This window comes from Oryzias latipes, chromosome 8, assembly GCF_053564925.1.
Source record: "Oryzias latipes strain Hd-rR chromosome 8, Olatipes_Hd-rR_3.1".
Classification (NCBI taxonomy): domain Eukaryota; kingdom Metazoa; phylum Chordata; class Actinopteri; order Beloniformes; family Adrianichthyidae; genus Oryzias; species Oryzias latipes.
The window spans coordinates 2044568-2058487 of NC_136244.1; the positions used below are offsets into that span (position 1 = coordinate 2044568).

Below are 13920 nucleotides of genomic sequence, written 5' to 3' on the forward strand. Positions count from 1 at the left end.
CAAGTCAAGCCTTGAGAGAGAACAGACAGCCTGAGGAAAGCTTGGGGAACATTTGCAGCTTTCAGCCTCTTGGAACTGACACACAGATGCACAACAGCATGGAGGACTCAGGCTACAGGCTGAAGATGCAGGAACCGCCAGCATCAATACATTTGTTGGAGTGCACATTAGAACACACAAGGAGAAACGGCCTGACTGAGGAGAAAAAAAGGTGCTCTGATTGCATCTTTATAGCAGGGGTCTGCAACCTGATGCTCCAGTCTAGAGCTCTTTAGTCCCTCCATTGTGGCTCTATGGTTTTGATCAAAGAAACACAAAATGTTTTACATTTTTTACAAATAACTGTGCAGTACAAAGTAAGTAGCAAAGTACAAAAAAGTAAACTGACTAAAACTGTATTCAGTTCATTCACAAACAGCTGAAGGACGGTACGCATCGGAAGTCGAACTAAAACATTTTGACAGATATTTATGCATCATGTCCTACAGAAAATCAGGCGGAGGTCAGTAATTATGGGGAGGATTTTTAATTTCTGAACACATTCAGAGGCTTTGAACTTTGACTTAAGGTTAAGAAAATATAAGGTTCCTTCTATTAGCTCTGATTTAAATTTGATTTGTGAGATTCACAGATTTCTGGTAGCGATACACCACAAACAGTAAAATAACAGTACCAAAATTAAACTACAACTAACTAAAACTGTGTTCAGTTCATTCACAAACAGATTTTGTGCATATATATATATACACCAAGACATGAATACAAATCAACAGCTTATTTTTGTTCTACCAGATTGTTGTCGTGAGAAATCGACACAAATGGCTCTTTAAGTGTTGAAGGTTGCAGAACCCTGTTTTCTGCTGAGATTCCACCATCTGACCTGCATCTGTCTGTCATATAAAAAAACAGACCGTTTTGTTGAGCTTTCATGCGTTTGCATCTGTTTAAATTTTGTTTTTTTCTCGTCTCTTTGGTCACAAGTATGCTCTTTAGCTCTGCTTTCAGTAAAGAATGAACCAATAAGGACAGAACTGTAAATCCTAATGTTTTCATCATAGTGGTCCAGCAATTAACTTGTATGCTTCCCTCCACCTGCAACTCACAGTTTCTCTCTGCTGTTTTAAGTGTTTCTGTTTAGAAGCATTAATTCATTTGCTCTGCAAATGTCATTGTTCAACCGCTAGCTCCTCCCAAAGTCCAAAGGTTATGCTTCCATGGTCTTGGTCATCATTTTAAAAGACTAAATCTAAAAACGTGTGCGGTTTTTCAAGAAATTTTTTCTGCAGAGTGGCAGTAGTTTATTAGAAATTCACCTCACAACTCAGGTTGTGAGGTGAATTTGACCTGAGTGGAGCAACAAAAATGGCAGCAATATCAGAGCTATCCAGCCGTACAGTTTAGATTCAGATTCCAGCTCAGACCAGGAAACAAAGACGTTCATGGATCCAGTCATCTAGAAGGGGATGCATCAGAGCGGAGCAGGGAGAGTTTGGCCCACCCATTTCACCTGCTGCGTCCAACTGGAAGCCTTTTTTTGAACGGCAGGTTTTTATCTGCACTTAATCCATCAGAATATGAATAAATAAATGCTCAGAAACTCAGATTTAATCTTAAAGTATGTTATATATGTCCTCCCTCGTAGAATGCCACATGAACATGTTAAAAACAATAAAAACATTGTTTTCATCAATTAAACAAAACAGTTTGGCACAGTGCAGCCCTACTCAATATAGTATCTTTTTCCTTTTTTAAGTACATTCAGTTATCAGACATTAAAAACATAGATCAAACAATGTTTTTCCTTGTTTCTTTTGACTGTTTTGAGTTGTGTAAAGCAAAAAGGAAGTGGGTCTGAAATGACTGCACTGACCCTGCTGGTGGCCCGATTTAAAGAGTCACGCAAGCATGAGCCACGTCCGTGATGAAGGTGAGGACTGAGGACCAAGCTCGGTTACACACAGACTGACTCCTGCAAACCCGCATTTATCCAAAGATGCCATGTCCAAGGGAGGACACACAGGAGGCCATGAAATGTGTGACAACTGCGGAGGTTAACGAGTTAGCCGTCAACACTTAAGACTTGAGCAGAAGACAAAAGAAGGAACTGAGCAGTGACTCACACAGAAGAGTTGGAAAACCTGGGAAGTGGACCCTCAACCTGACCTGGCCACCTTGTAGAAGCACACAGGGATGACAAAATGACTCCATCATGTGTCCGGTCCAGCCATAAAAAGAGGATGAACTGCTCCAAGCAGGACAGACCACCCCAAGCTGCGGTAACACTGATAACCAACAGGAGGGATGAAAGGTGTCGCTCAGGTCTGTGATGGTGTCATCACCAACGCTGGTCCTGTTCCGCAGGTGCAGCCGGGGGCCGCCCGGGTCCCTGAGGTTATTCAAAAGAAACTGAAACCTGTCATTGATAATCTGTGCTTTTGACCTCATTGTCTGCAGACAAAAAAAGAATAACAGAGACAGACATGATGCAGTCACCTCAGTTCAGAGACACCAAGTCATAAAACTGCCAACAAAAACCGTGCTCGGGTCTCTGTGCTGCAGGCAGCCTTTGACCTTTAAGGCCTCATTTCCATTTCAGTTTTATTTCTCTAAAACTAAACTCTAGTAACTTTTTCTGATGTTACCCGGTTGTTTTGGTCATCCAACCTTCTGTCAATAGAAGCATAGAAGCAGCTGTAGAACAGGTTTCACTGCAGACCAGCTTTTTCCCCTGGAACCATCTGATCCAGACGTACGTGAACCTCAAGGCCTGCAAGGATTGTTCCATTTGTGAGATCTTTTAAGCTGCTCATTTATACCAGCTATTTCATCAGATTTTGGACAAACAGGATTCATTATTTTCTTGGTCACTTCTGCTTGTGGCTTGCATAGACTAGGGCAGCCATGGTGTAGCGGTAGGGCGGTCAATCTATGATCGTAAGATTACAGGTTCGATTCCTGCCTTGCACACCCATGAGTGCAACACTGGCTGGCACCAGTGTTTGGCAGTGGAGCCGCCACCAGTGTGTGACTGGGTGAATGGGACTGTGACTGCTACACAAATACACGCCATTTACCATTTTACTTGAAGTTGCAAAAACCCTCCATGGACTCAGACAAGCCAAAATCCCACAAGACCCCGGTTCGATTGCCTGAGACTGAGGCTTTAATTGATCATTAAACTTTGTCGTTTTTATCATTCATTTTCATTAAATTTACTCAAATCTACCTGTTCACCTTTTCCAGCAGCTGGATGGTTTAGTTGGTTAGGGGTACAAGTGGCACATGTGAAAACGGTCCAATTCCCAGGGGGCGCGATGAGCTTCATCCAGTGTGGGTCCCTTCACGCTACTGCCTAACTATGTAGCCACAGAAGGGCCCCAGTCTGGTCCACCTGTGCCGGTCTCCAGCCCAGATAAAATACAAGGTTGCGTCAGACAGCGTCAATCGCCGTGAAAATCTCTGCCAAACCACCTGTGAGAATCAGTGGTGACCCCTGAAGGGACATGCCAAAAGTTGAACAACAACATTTTCTCCCTGAACATCCGTTTATCTTATTATTTCTTTCATTATAACAAAACACTCCTAGCTTACTGGAATTGTAAAAAGGAAATTCCTTCATTTCTAAACCTGTTTTGTTCCTTTCGGGGTCACGGGGCTGCCAGAACCTATCCCAGCTACTCGTGGGTGAGGGTGGGGTAGACACTGGACAGGTCCCTCATACACACTCGCATTCACAACTTTAGAGTAACCGGGGCCTCTCGGTGTGGAGTTAGCATATTCTCCCAGTGCATGTGTGGGTTTTCTCCGGGGACTCCGGCTTCCTCCCACCGTCTAAAAACATGCTTCATAAGTTCATTGGTTACTCTAAATTGCCCCTAGGTGTGAGTGTGAGTGTGCATGGGTGTGTGGGTGGGTGTGTGACAGACTGGCGACCTGTCCAGGATGTCCCCAGCCTTCACCCGCCTGTGGCCGGGATAGGCTCCAGCAGCCCCGTAAGAACAAAACGGGTTTAGAAGATGAATGAATAAATACAACTGAACTGAATTGCTCAGTGCATCAATGTTTGTGACTGTTTTAACGTAACAGGACCTGCTCCAACGGCCAAACCAGAAATCACCAAAACAACTTTTAGCTCTCCGTTTTATGACTTGATTCATTTGGTGTTTGGAACAGGCGTGTGACGAGCTGAAAGAAGACAGAATGTGTTCCTCTGTTGACTTTTGCTTCTACAGTCCACATTCATCTTCATTAGATGTTCTGGCAGAAGACACAGCGTCATGATGTTACTACTGTTACATAGCTGATGTAATTACTGTGATCTGTCCAGTTGACATGAAGGATGGCCGCCAGGTTAGAGACCAATGTTCTGAACCCAGAGCAGAATGCTAGCCGGTGGTTTAGAGACAAAACCCGTCAGATTTTAAAGGTCTAACTAACATGAACTTTTTAACATTAACATGATATGATCGGATGTTCAACAACTGTCTGCACAAAACAGCCGATTGTGTGTGTGTGTTTGCTATAGTGTGCATGCTTCTTGTCACCTCTTTGGTGTTTCTCCTCATGGTTGTGCTTCTGCACTGATGGAGGGTCGATGTTTTGTAGCTTTTCCTGTGTTCTTGTTTCACCTGTCTTTTTCTTAAACACACACACACACAAACACACACACACACAAACAGACACGCACAGTGCTGAAAGAAAACAGCACAATAGCTTGTTTATCTCGGGCTAACACAGCATGTGTGTGGAGAGGACACTGGGTCAGAGGATATGCAGCGTTAGCAAAGGCAAACAGTCATGGCTGTTCGGACTTGTCTCATAAAGAGCGCACCACTTGAAACTGCTTTAAAGTTTAAAACATTTTTGTAATTCGATTTTAGAAAAATGTTGACAGCGTGACGCTCTGCAAACGTGCCCTGTCCTTAAAATCCTTTTTTAAAAATTCAGTTGCATTTTCAGACTTTTTCCTTCTTGTGGAAGAGCAGGAATGTCTGGCCTGATAACCTCCTGTGCCCCATTCCCTCTTTGACCTCTGACCTCAACAGTTCAGTCTGCTGACAAGCACATTTCCAAAAGTGACAGAAACCATTTTTTGAGTTTGGTTCATGACCTTTCGACTCACTGGTTTTTCTTGGTATTTCTTAAACACAAAATTTCCAGGATGGCGGCCCCAGTTAGAGAAAAACATTGGATTACACTTTGCTTTGAGTTTTTCAGAAAAAATCTGCGTTTTCGTGTCTCCCTGGGGTTTGGGGATGTGTGGTGTGAAGGGTTTTAAATGTCAGAAGCTGCATCCAGTAAAACTGCTCCGTTCTGAACATCCGTTTATCTTATTATTTCTTTCATTATAACGAAACACTCCTAGCTTACTGGAATTGTAAAAAGGAAATTCCTTCATTTCTAAACCTGTTTTGTTCCTTTCGGGGTCACGGGGCTGCCAGAACCTATCCCAGCTACTCGTGGGTGAGGGTGGGGTAGACACTGGACAGGTCCCTCATACACACTCGCATTCACAACTTTAGAGTAACCGATGAAGCATGTTTTCAGAGTCGTGCATGCTTGAGGAGAACATGTAAACTCCACACCGAGAGGCCCCCATTGGTGTTCTGTGTGAAGTCCCCCCAACCGGGACTTGAGCTGGGGCCGCAAGGCAAGAGCGCTAACTACTGCGCCACCGTGTTTATTAAAAGGAAATAAAAATTAAGAGTAGAAGTAAGTAGTAATCTTCTGGTCAGTCAGGTCAGGTCACAGTGGTAAACTTTAAAGAACTTCTACCAAATTTAGGTTAATAGTTTTTCCACTCTGCTGCTGTGGAGCATGCAGAATGCATCAACATTGCTGAGTCAGCGGCGATCTTTGTGCTGAGGCACATCAGTCCGGGGGACGGCAGAACTTTATGAGTAGAGACGGTTTTCGGGTTTAACTATAGAAGTTAATTTCCCAGGACGGTCTTTAAAAGAATCAGGATCTATAGACTGCAGAGCTGCAGAGCTGCAGCTGAGATTCTGTAGGTTTCAGTGAGAACGTAAAAAGGTTTAATTGATTATTAATAAGTTATTTGGTTAAAGTTTTCTGATAAACATTTCTGGGGGAAAAACTATGTAGTTTGACTCTGTAAAGTTACAAACTAAAAGTTTCCATAGCTTCATTGGTAACCAAGTTTTTAAATGCATTAATAAGCGGATAATAGATGTTTGAAAGGTTATATGGAGGTCGTGCATTTTTAAGGTCTGAAGGATGTGGCTGTGGCTGATTTCAGGGTCTTAGTGGGGAAATGTAGCCATGTTGATTCATGCAGGGCTTGAATCTACTAAACTGCTGGAATTCATCCTGCTAATAAGTTTGAAGTGGTTGAACTCAGATTTATCTTGAAAAGCGTATTTGTTGTCAACTGACTGTTTGTCCCTTTTAATCACTTGTGTCTCTAGCTTCTTTATCAACCTCTGATGCTCCGCCCACTGTGATGTCACATTCCTCTCGATTGGTCATCTTGACCAGTAAAATCATCAACTCTCTTACATTTCAAAGATGCGACTCACTGCCATCTGTGCACAGAAGCACATTGGGGTGATTAGTTAAAGTACAGATAAAATTATGTAAAGTCAATTTGCTAGCAAAGAACGCAAAAATGGCTGCAGTTGATGTGAAGGCTTTGCTAACAGTCAATCAGCGACAAGCATGACTGAAGGAAGACAGCCTTCTTGTGTGTTTGGATTTAAAGGAGAATGTTCCAGCATTTCAGCCTTTCCTTTCTTTGAAGAGAAACACCAATACCTGCTTAAGTACATTCATACAAAAGCAACTTTTACCCTAAACATTTGAGACAGATGTTTATATCCTGAACAAAAATATGTTTTTTCATCAGAGGCTTGCTGGACACTGTTGCATTTAACAACATGGGGGTTATTTTTGGTCAAAATGTGAGTTTTGTGTCCATTGGCTCCATGCAGCAGATTCCAAAATCTAATCCCAAGGAAGGGGGCTCTTTTGTTTCTGTTGGTGATCACAAATCAGATCAAATGTATGCAGACGACCCTCTGCTTAATGTAGCTCCGTCCCCAAACCACCATGAACCACCAGACTCTGCTGTTGCTTAGAGCATTTAAAGTCCTGGATGCTGTGAAACTTGCTTTAGTTCAACAATGACTGACAAAAGTTTCTGTTTTTGGAAACAACAAGGAAAGAATGAATTTAAGTAAAGAGCTGATTCCGGTAGGTGCATTTAGCACCACTAGAGGGCACAGAAGTGAAGTTCAACATGCGGCTTTGAGACAGATAAATGAATTATTCCTAATAATGATCAACACCAAAATCCACTAATGTAGGAAAACATTAAAAACCTCATGGTAAAGGGGGGGCCGGGGGGCGCCCCGCCCCCACCCACAGCTGGAGAAACTCCTGTGATGCTTTTTGCACCAAGAAAAGGGACACCCAGTGACACAAAAACACAAAGCTGGGTGACGAACGATGCAAACACAGCAAAAGGAGGAGAACCTCCCCCCCAGCTTCAATAGGAGACAAACCTTGACTCCTGCTTACAGAAGATAAATATATATATATTTAAAAACTGTTAAAACCCTCAAAACAACACAAACCGACCAGAAAGCACCAAACAAAGGTCAGTTCTAACCCCCCTGCCACATGCCTGTCAGTTGTAGCCCAGGATTGACCTAACACATACTGCCGAGTGTCTGCATCTCTGTGAAAATCTTTGAGTTGTCTCCATGTCTGAAAGGCGTTAAACAAGTAAAACTGCCTTGGCTCGTTCAGCAGGATTGTTTGCAGAGGTGGCAGAACCAAATTTTGATTGCGGGGGCTTTGAACTCTGTCAAAAGTGCAGAAATGCTGCGATGGAGGAATAAGGATGGAATAAGGAGGTGAATCTGTTGACGGATATGCAGAGAGGTTTCTGAATGGATTCTGCTTGTCCCAGTGGACACTAGGCTTGAAGTCAAAGAATCACAACACCACCCTGTTAAAAAGCCTTTGGAAACCGAGCCAATTTCTGGTCTGAAGTTCAGAGAACAAAGCTCAAATGTGAACGAGGACCTGCCGGTCTCCAGTAACAGACATGTTGCTGCAAGGAAACTGGGAGACTGTGCAAACTGTAAAAAAAAGATGTTGTCTCATGCTTGAGTTGTGCTAAAATTCCAGGAGACACTGAAAACAGAAAAAAGCTCCACAGAGAGGAGACCTCATGGGGGGGGGGGGGGGGGGGGGGACCTTGGACCTTAATTGTTCAGTTAGTTGCTGTCCTCCGGTTTTCAGGGTGAGCGACAGGTTTGTGTGCTCTGTGGAGCGACAGGTGTTGAGTGAGCTTGCCACCCAGGTTCCAGGACAGTCCTGCCTGCACCAGCCGAGAGGCGATGAAGATGAGCAGGAGGAAGAGAGTGTTTACATGTTTAGGAATCCCGGAGGTTCTCCAGAGGTCAACAGGCTGAAAAAATGACTCCTGGACCTGCTGATCTGTTTGAAAAAAAAAACCCTGAAGCGTCCTGAAAACAAAACGAGCCAGCTTTGGCTCAGGACTCAGGGTCAGAAGTGTTGGGTCTTTATTAGTTCAGGGTAACATGAACTTTTAGTAATGACGGTTCAATTCTTTAATCGGGTTAAGAACTGGAGAAGTACTGCAGTATTGAACTTTTACAAAAGAAACCTTGAAACCTATTGTTGCCTTTTTTTAATGAATAGATGTGTGCAGAGACAGAAAGTGGAGCACACAGATGTGTGGTGAACCTTATCAAACACACACATTGATGCTGATGGCATACAGGCTTTAAGGCATATTTGCTTGAAAAATGAATTTAAAAAAAGGACTGAGTCACATTTCCAGCTCTGGAAAAATTGTTACGTTTTTAAATTACAATTTGATTTGTTTTGTTTCGTTAAATCTGATGATCTGATCCAATCTGGTCTGGTCTGGTGCGGTCTGGTCCATCCAGTCTGGACCTCTCCTGGGGGGTATTCCAGAAAGCAGGTTATGCTAGTTACCACGGTAAGTTTGAGGCTAAGGAAGTTGATAACCTCAGCTTTGGGTTCCAGAAATGGAGGTATGTTTCAGGGTATGTCAAGTTGCCATGGCAACTCATGCTCTGAACATAACCTGGTCTGGAGCAGGTTATGTTGAAGGTTACTTTGTTTTCAGAGAGGTGAAGCAGCTTGGCGTCCCCTGATGGGAAAAGCCGAAAGAGAAAGAAGATTTGTACTGTGATATTTAATTCTTTCTGCACCATGAGTGAGAGGGAGGGAGAGGATGATAAGGTTATTTGGCACCACTAGTGCCAAGAACTGTTGCAAGTTCTAAACTTAGAGTCAGGGACATAATAACTATGTTTATGCTACATATAATCCATACTGCATCATGCATTTTAATTTTATAAAAATGAGAATATCTGCGGCCTCCTCAAACTTAGACATATGAGAGTTCAAGATGTTCAGTAATATAAAGGGAAAAACATTTAATTGAATTGGAGTAAAATGACATTTATTTAGATAAATATGTAAATTTGAGTTTTATAAACAATTATTGAGTTGGATAGATACTAAGATAAATTAAATTGAATAAATTTAACTGAATTACTTGCTACCAATTGAATTAATTTATTTAATTTGGATAAGTATATAAATAGATATCTATCAATATATATCCACCTAAATACCAGTCAGTGATAGAATAAGGCAAAATATTTACTGGCTGCAGATAAGTTGAGGGGAAAACTGTGAAACAGACCAAAGACACATTTTTTCCAACTCTGGGTCTAATGTTGATAGTTTTTAATGGGATGTTCATGCACATTTATTAAACTTTTAAGAAACGACTATGTTTGGTTTATGGTGCAAAGAAATCAATAACACATTAAAGGTTGACATACGTTTTTATTTGAGGTAGATTTATAAGTGAAAAATGGCAACGTGGCTAGAAGAGAGTTTAAGGCAGCAGGCAAGTTGGTCTGGTGGTCTAAGCCCTTTGACGCTTACATTTATTTTCAGCTAAAAAAAACACGTTTTTGTTTTCAAGCTGATGCTAAAGGAAGATAATTTTGGAGTTAAAGTGGTTTGATGCATTTTTGAATTAGGGGTTAAACAATTCCAGCTCAGATTCAGCAGAAAGCAGCCCCAACAGGAACAACCAAAACACAAAATCACTTCAACTGTTAAAATTTACCCCCAAAAGACGAAAACTGCAACTTTTCTGTTCCCATTGAAAGCACTGACAACCCACCCCATTTACCCCCCCCCCCCCCACACACACACACACATACGCACACACACAACAGCCTGAGTCCAACCAACAAACAGTAAGATTCACAGTGTAGCATTGCTCTGAAAAACCATAAATAAAAGTCAAGTTCAGCACAGATGTCGCGTAAGGACCACCAGAGCAGTTGGGAGGAGCATCGGTGGACTCGGGTTTGACTTCGTCCCCTCTTAAAAATGTGTTTCTTCAGGCAGAATAAAGAAGAACCACATTCTCTGCTCTCTGCGGTTTCTGTGTAGAACTCAGTCCCTGACATATTCATCAGACACTTGCATAAAAAAGCTAATCTCTCGTTGGTCAGGAGCTTTTACAAAACTGTCAAACACGTGCATCCAGTCTTTTACAACTTTTTAAACACATTTTTAAAAAAAATGTAAAAACAAAATTACAAAAATATACAACAGCAAAAGAAATACCCCATCCAGTTAAATAGCTTTCTGGTCCACATTTATGATTCAGACATCACACAAAGATGCCAAAGTGCATCCAAAAGAAAAGCCTCAATGACACCTGAAGTCTTCTATTTGTGTCTTCTTTAGAAACAAATAAATGACAACATGAGAAAAACGTTGAACAGACAACAGCAGGTCCGTTTAATGTAAAAATCCCTCTTAAAGGTTGTCAAACAGTCCAGTGTGAACCTTCATGAAGTTATGACTTATTTATGATAAAACCTTTAGGAGCTGAAGCTCTTTCTGGAGTCTCCGCTCCACCTATGACCAGATTAAAAAACACATTTGATAAGAATGCTGCAGCTAAAGTGAAAAGCAGTCTTTCCTCAAACCTTTCTAAATCCAGGAAACTCCTGACAGAGGAGAATAGTCGTGTCACAGCTGAATGTTGATGTTTCTGAGCTCAGACCTTTTCAGGAGATCGATTTTATTTATCATCACAACTGCGATGAGCTGCTATGAGCCTGCTCCGTCAGCTTCAGCTACAACAACATACCAGGCACTTGGAGGGTCTTCATATACAGAGGGCTTCATGTCTGATTCAGATTTAAATACTGAATCAGCTTAAAACATTTACATCTTGACTTTACGTTGGATTTAATGTCTGCTGCCCCCCCCCCCCCCCCCTGTAAATTGGACTTATTAAGACGTAAAAGGCATTTGAGACCCACCGCTGGGAACTATGTTCAGACTGAAGCGGTATGAGGCCCGTGCTCGTGGGTGCTGCATCATGTCAGGATGATGAAAACAGGGCCGCACACTACGTTTCTGAGCTCGGGGACGCGCCTGGAGACGTGGACAGGGAGGACTGGTCCGTGTCCTCCGCCTCCTTGGTGAAGCCGCCACAGGTATCTGAGCACGAGGACGACGAAGATGCGCGCGCACTGGCCCCCTCCCTCTCGCGCTTCTTCTGCTTCATGCGTCTGTTCTGGAACCATATTTTCACCTGCGTCTCGTTCAGCTCGAGTGTGGCGGCGATTTCCACGCGCCGCGCGCGCGTCAGGTACTTGCTGAAGTGGAACTCCTTCTCCAGCTCCGTCAGCTGGCGCGTGGTGAAGTTGGTGCGCATGGCGCTGTTGTGCGCGCCAAAGTCGGACACTTTAACTGCGGACAGAGATGAAGGGAGAGACATGTTTTAAAATCTGTTTCAAAATCTGCAACCATTACGCACGTGCGCATGATGAGGGGCCGCGAGGCCTCCGGCATGTGGTAATTAAAGGTTAAAACTGCGCATAATTTTGAATGTAGTTGGATTTATATATTTTTATGTTATTATTGTACTTTTTACATCAAACCCCAAATAAAAAAGTATCACAAAAAAGATTTTGTTTTAAAGTTTTTGTAATTTATTTCAATGACTTTAAAAATAAAATAAAATAAAAACAAAGCGAGTGAATGTTTGTTCAAGATGGACTGGAGGAACAGGAGATCAGATGTCGGGTTGGCGGTGGGGGGTAGATCTATAGATCCAATCCCAGCCTGCTGATAAAACCATTTTTTTCTTATTAAATGCATGTTTCTGTTTTTGGTCTGTTCTAAGATCAATACTAGCTTTTATTTTGTTTTGTTTTTAACCAACTTTCGAAATTACAAAAAAATTAATTTACTTCAAGGCCTTCATTCAGTACTGGAATGCGTGAAATATTTAAACGTTACGTTTAAAAACGATAAAAATGTAAAAACATTGAATTGACAAAACTACCCTCAGATCTGTGTCGAATCAAACTGCATGTCAGTGTAAAGATGAATGTTGTTCATACAGTGAAGCACATTCAGGCCTGAGGGATGAAGATAAATGAGACCAGAACGGAAGAACCGAGTCACTGGGAGATTTACATGAGAAAAGGCCGAAAAAATAAAAGCCTGCAGGAAACTTCAAGGCGTCCGTCTCGGATCTCAGGATCACGCAAATCTGGGTCTGACTTTTAAAACGACAGTTTGAAATCCTCACCTGTTTTTGGCGGATTCCTCTTCACCTTCATCCACTCGAAGGTCTGTCCCTGGCCGGCCTGCGCTTCATCCTCATCCCCTCTCCCTCGATCCTGGGACGGAGGGAGGTCTCCGTAGCCTCCTGGGTGCGGGACCGTTAGGTAGCCCATGGCGTCCAAGCCCCCACCTAACTGCTGCGGGTACTGAGAGGCGGAAGGGGTGCCCTGAGGCCCGCAGTAGGCCCCGGAAATAGAGCTGTAGCTGGAGCCGACGGCGGGGGCCGCGCTCGGGAAGGTCGGCTGCGGATAGTAGGAAGAGGCCACGGAGTCTTCCATGAAATACTGCGGGTGGATGGAATTCGCGTGGCCCGTGACAAACTCTGAGTTTGGGGGACACGCTTGTGTCGCAAAGACCCCCGTGTTGCCCCCATCCCCGCTGGAATAAGACAACAGCGCACTCTGAGGGCTTTGGTTCTGCTGCAGGTTTGCATGATGATGATGATGGTGGTGGTGGGGATGGTAGCCGTTGTACGTGTGATGATGCTGCTCCAGATGGTCTGAAGGATGCTGCGGGTCAAGGTGGCCTGCTCCTGGGTGCTCGTGGGCCCCCCCGCCCTCCACTCCGCTCCCGTACATCCTTCCTTCCGCGGTGTAGCCGCTATCTCCACCCGCCGCAGCAACCGGGATGGAGGACACATTCAGGCCCGGGTGGAGGCCGCCGGAGGTCACGGAGAAGGCATGGTGCTGCTCCAGCGGAAGGTGATGGCGCAGGGGATGAGAGTATCCGGCTTTGGGCCCAGAGTAACCCCCGGCTCCTTGTCGATTACAGATGGAGAACTCGACAAAGGAGTTCATGTTTTCCATGCAGGCCCAGGACGCTATGCTGAAGGTTCTGCACGAAGTCTCAGCAAGAATCTGGAACCCAGAGGTCCGGATCAAACTCAACGCAATCCATTTAAAATATTTACACGTTAATCAGAAAATCCGAACAAAAAAGTCCAGGAAAAACACCAAAACAAAAATTACTTTTATTCCAAACTCTATCGCTAAAAATGGGGGGAAAATCTGGTTAATCCATCAAAAAATAGATTCTCTTAACAACAAATGATCCCAAACAGGCATGAATAAATCCTCCGCTGCTGTGTCCGTGGGGGTGCGTGTCCGTGCGTGAAGGGAGAGCGGCAGTTGATAAAAGTCTTCACCTGTGCTCCGTTTTCACGTCGCCATCACCCAAAGTTTCCTCCAAATTCTGTTTTGGACTTTCTCTCTCCCTCTTTCACCC

At 43.5% G+C, this 13920-nt stretch overlaps 1 protein-coding gene across 1 annotated transcript; it reads right to left on the reverse strand.

The window, feature by feature from the left end:
* Positions 1-12346: 12346 nt before the first annotated feature.
* Positions 12347-13920, reverse strand: hoxb1a (homeobox B1a). Its single transcript, XM_011478648.4, has one exon. It carries the CDS (start codon positions 13500-13502, stop codon positions 12636-12638), a length of 867 nt encoding a protein of 288 aa, XP_011476950.2. The 5' UTR covers positions 13503-13920; the 3' UTR covers positions 12347-12635.

Coding starts and splice junctions, on each gene's coding strand:
- hoxb1a (XM_011478648.4), bottom strand. CDS start 13,502: ATGGAAAACATGAACTCCTTTGTCGAGTTCTCCATCTGTAATCGACAA.